This window comes from Cladophialophora immunda (assembly GCF_000835495.1).
Source record: "Cladophialophora immunda strain CBS 83496 unplaced genomic scaffold supercont1.206, whole genome shotgun sequence".
Lineage (NCBI taxonomy): Eukaryota > Fungi > Ascomycota > Eurotiomycetes > Chaetothyriales > Herpotrichiellaceae > Cladophialophora > Cladophialophora immunda.
Window position 1 is genome coordinate 1 of NW_015622746.1, and position 2,037 is coordinate 2,037.

The 2,037-nt window shown below is 49.9% G+C and overlaps 1 protein-coding gene across 1 annotated transcript; it reads left to right on the forward strand.

The window, feature by feature from the left end:
* Window positions 1-1,138: 1,138 nt before the first annotated feature.
* Window positions 1,139-1,984, forward strand: PV07_12846 (uncharacterized protein; the record flags this gene model as incomplete). The annotated part of the gene is made up of 2 exons (XM_016400416.1): window positions 1,139-1,701; window positions 1,757-1,984. A coding segment is annotated over one exon (553 nt), but the record flags the coding sequence as incomplete, so codon positions are not given.
* Window positions 1,985-2,037: the final 53 nt, after the last annotated feature.

Consider the following 2,037-nt stretch of genomic DNA (forward strand, 5'->3'; position numbering starts at 1 on the left):
TCCTCTCAGAGCCAGAGCCAGGATGCTTACAACCCTGCCTCTTTCACTATGAGGGAGCCTGAAGTGTTCATTCGTCTCGTATAGTCATGTCAGGTTATTTGATAACAAATGGGGAGGGTGTAAAACATCCCGGGTATAAAATCGAGAAGATCGCGTGGAGGTCCTGTGATCAACACCCCAACAAGAGTATTTCCTCCCAGTTGTGTTCGTTCGTATAGCCCTCATCCGCGCAGTTGGGCTAGGTTTACACCCTCGTCATAGTTGGGTCGCTGACTGTTGATATTTTACGCTACGATTGTGGGGCGAGATGCGGTAGGCACGTTTCTCGCCTTGGCGACAGGTTCAGTCCACCAATCTAGTCGCCCAAATTGGCTATTTGCAGATACTAGGACAGAAGATCGTAGGGGCTACCGGCTCCGTTTCACAAACCGGTGAACGGAAAAAGGTATTGTAGGTGGGCGCATAAACAAGGGTTCACACACCCACCTTTGACACGTCACACGTCACAGCTAATGAATGAGGCGTACGTAAATGACGTTGGCGAGATCGTGGATAGGTAAACGCATCAAGAACACAACAGCCAGCGGGGTCCCTGGTGTGAAAGCCTTTAGTTCAACCCTGCTCGTAGCGTGTTCGCCGACGCACACTCAGGGTCAGCTAGAAGCCTCCGCCCCCCGTAGCATGCGTGAGAGTTGATCCTGATTGATGTTCGTCCCCAAAGCTACTTAACCCGTCTGATAACGGGGCACCACATACTGGCGAGAACCCCTTCCAGGGTGCATGAGTTCCCATTTTGTTAGGATCCCCTCGGCTCATTACGCGTAGTAGTGGCCGGACTCAACCGTCCGGAGCTCAGACGCACAGTAGAGCCTTCGCGATCGGGCGTTAAACCTTCTCCTTATTGGGCACGGACACACGATGCTAAGCGGTATATTTTAGTTTCGCCAGCCAAGTCCCATACACACTCACCGCCATGTTTCTATTCCCTCCTTTTTCGCGACCGGCTGGATTCACCAGTTCTGATTCTAACCCTCATACTACACCGTGCAGTATCCAATCAAATCATTACGCCTAGGGTTTGGTTAGTGCCAGCGAGCTAGTGCGAGTCCCTCTATCCAGCCCCCACGTTGTTGGGACAACGCTCCAGCACAAAAGGACTCCCCTTCCCGCCACCTAGTATCGTCTCTCTGTGTCGTAGCTGGCGCTTCACAGTTCTTACGGCGCTAGATTTAAGACCCTTTGTGGGCAGGGTGCGTGTACTTGGTCCAGATATTCACGCTCGCCTTCAACGATATCCTCTACCAACTATGGCCGTCGTACACCTCTGGAGCCAGGACGAAGAACCGATGGTAGAGTCATGGCTAGAGGAAGCATATGAACGAATAGAGAAAGAAGACAAGAAACACAAACAGAAAATCGCGAAAGAATACAAGCAGATAACAGAACAAGATCGACAAAAGCGAGCCGAGAAACAGGAGGAAGAGGACCAACAAAAGAAACAAGCTGAGAAAGAGAAGGAAAAGGACCAACAAGAACGAGCTAAAGGAGTAGAGAAAAAAGACCCAGAAGACCCAGACAACCAAAGTCCCGAACAATCTATCTCTTCTCAATGCGAAGAAGCCTCTCGGGCAGAAGACGGTCCTCCTGCGTATGATGGTCAACGACGCCCTCCTCTATACTCTTCAACTTAATGACCTAAAGGTACGATCTAAGACCCTTTAAAGGAATAGCTCTTCCTGTAACTAAATCCAATCAGGACGGTAATGGTCATACGGGGTATCAATATGATTGGACTTTTCATTGCAAATACATAGTCAGCTATATTAGGGACGATAGCTGCGGGAGTGCTGACTTTGGAAGAGACTTGAGGGATGAGGTCACAGTAGCTCCGAGGGTAATAATACGGCTTTGATGTGTGTGCATTTTTGGAGATTTACCTACGGTAGTTGTTAGTGGAGTAGTATTACTTACGATGTTCACTCCGGTTCTCGTCCGTACCAACCCAAGTTGCGCAACTCCGCAGATCGATCCCCCCCC